General features: G+C 61.6%; 1 protein-coding gene across 1 annotated transcript; it reads left to right on the forward strand.

The window, feature by feature from the left end:
* Positions 1–8: 8 nt before the first annotated feature.
* PIANP (PILR alpha associated neural protein) lies at positions 9–985 on the forward strand (the record flags this gene model as incomplete). The annotated part of the gene is made up of 3 exons (XM_009865117.1): positions 9–270; positions 432–513; positions 758–985. Coding segments are annotated over 3 exons (572 nt in total), but the record flags the coding sequence as incomplete, so codon positions are not given.
* Between the last annotated feature and the right edge of the window lie 53 nt (positions 986–1,038).

Raw genomic sequence — 1,038 nt, forward strand, 5'->3', positions numbered from 1 at the left:
GCCCGGCCACTCCCTCTGGATTTGAGGACGGCATGCCCTCCTCCCAGTACCCCTGGGCCATCGTGTGGGGCCCCACAGTGTCCGATGAGGATGGAGGGGACGCCAACTCAGCCAACCCGGGCTTCCCACCGCTGGGATACACTTTTGTATCGCCACACGGGATGGCAACGGCGCAGCCCAACTCCCACTCACTCCTGCACAACGCGGGGCTCAACCTGCGCGAGACCCCAGCCACCCTGCGGCCCTTCTTGTTTGGGCCCAGGGGGGAAGGTAAATCTGCCCTTGGCTTCTTTCACCCCACTCCATCCCCGCACGAGCAGCTCCTTCTGCAAAATTAATAAGGGTTCCAGCAGAAACCTCCCTTGCACTGCTGCTCTCCGGGGACTGGTGAGGGTGGCCATCACACCTTGCTCTCCCCCTCTGTCTCGCAGGTGTGGACCCCCAACTGTACGTCACCATCACCATTTCCATCATCATTGTTCTGGTCGCCACTGGGATCATATTCAAGTTCTGGTGAGTGGGGTTTGGAATGATGGAGGCTTTTCACCACACGGGTGTCTGCGGGTGGATGGGCAGGACTACAAGCTTGGGACATGTGTCCCAGGGGTGCAGATCTAGTACTGCAAGCCCTTGTGAGGTTTGGCTGAGCTGGGCTCTAATGCTGAGCGTAGTGGGGTCCCACAAACCTCTCTGTCATCGAGGGCCAGGGCTTGTTTGAGGGGGCTCTCTTTACCTTACTCCTTGTCTCTCTCCAAAGCTGGGACCGTAATCAGAAACGCCGGCGTCACTCGGGGCAGCAGAGTGGTGGGAGGCAGCCGGGGAGCCAGCAGCCCCTCACAGACCTCTCCCCCACCACAGTCAGCATCCTGGGGCCCTACAGTGACTCCCTGGCCCCCACACCCGAGGCGGAGGAGTCCAGGCAGGGCCAGGAGGGTGTGGAGAAACTGGGGGTCCATGGGAAGAGCACGGCTTTCCAGCTCAACCGGTGAGTGGACAGTGAGTTGGGGCAGGAGGGGATGGGGGGGGGGAGGGGGGGGG

This window comes from Apaloderma vittatum, unplaced genomic scaffold (assembly GCF_000703405.1).
Source record: "Apaloderma vittatum isolate BGI_N311 unplaced genomic scaffold, ASM70340v1 scaffold31142, whole genome shotgun sequence".
Lineage (NCBI taxonomy): Eukaryota > Metazoa > Chordata > Aves > Trogoniformes > Trogonidae > Apaloderma > Apaloderma vittatum.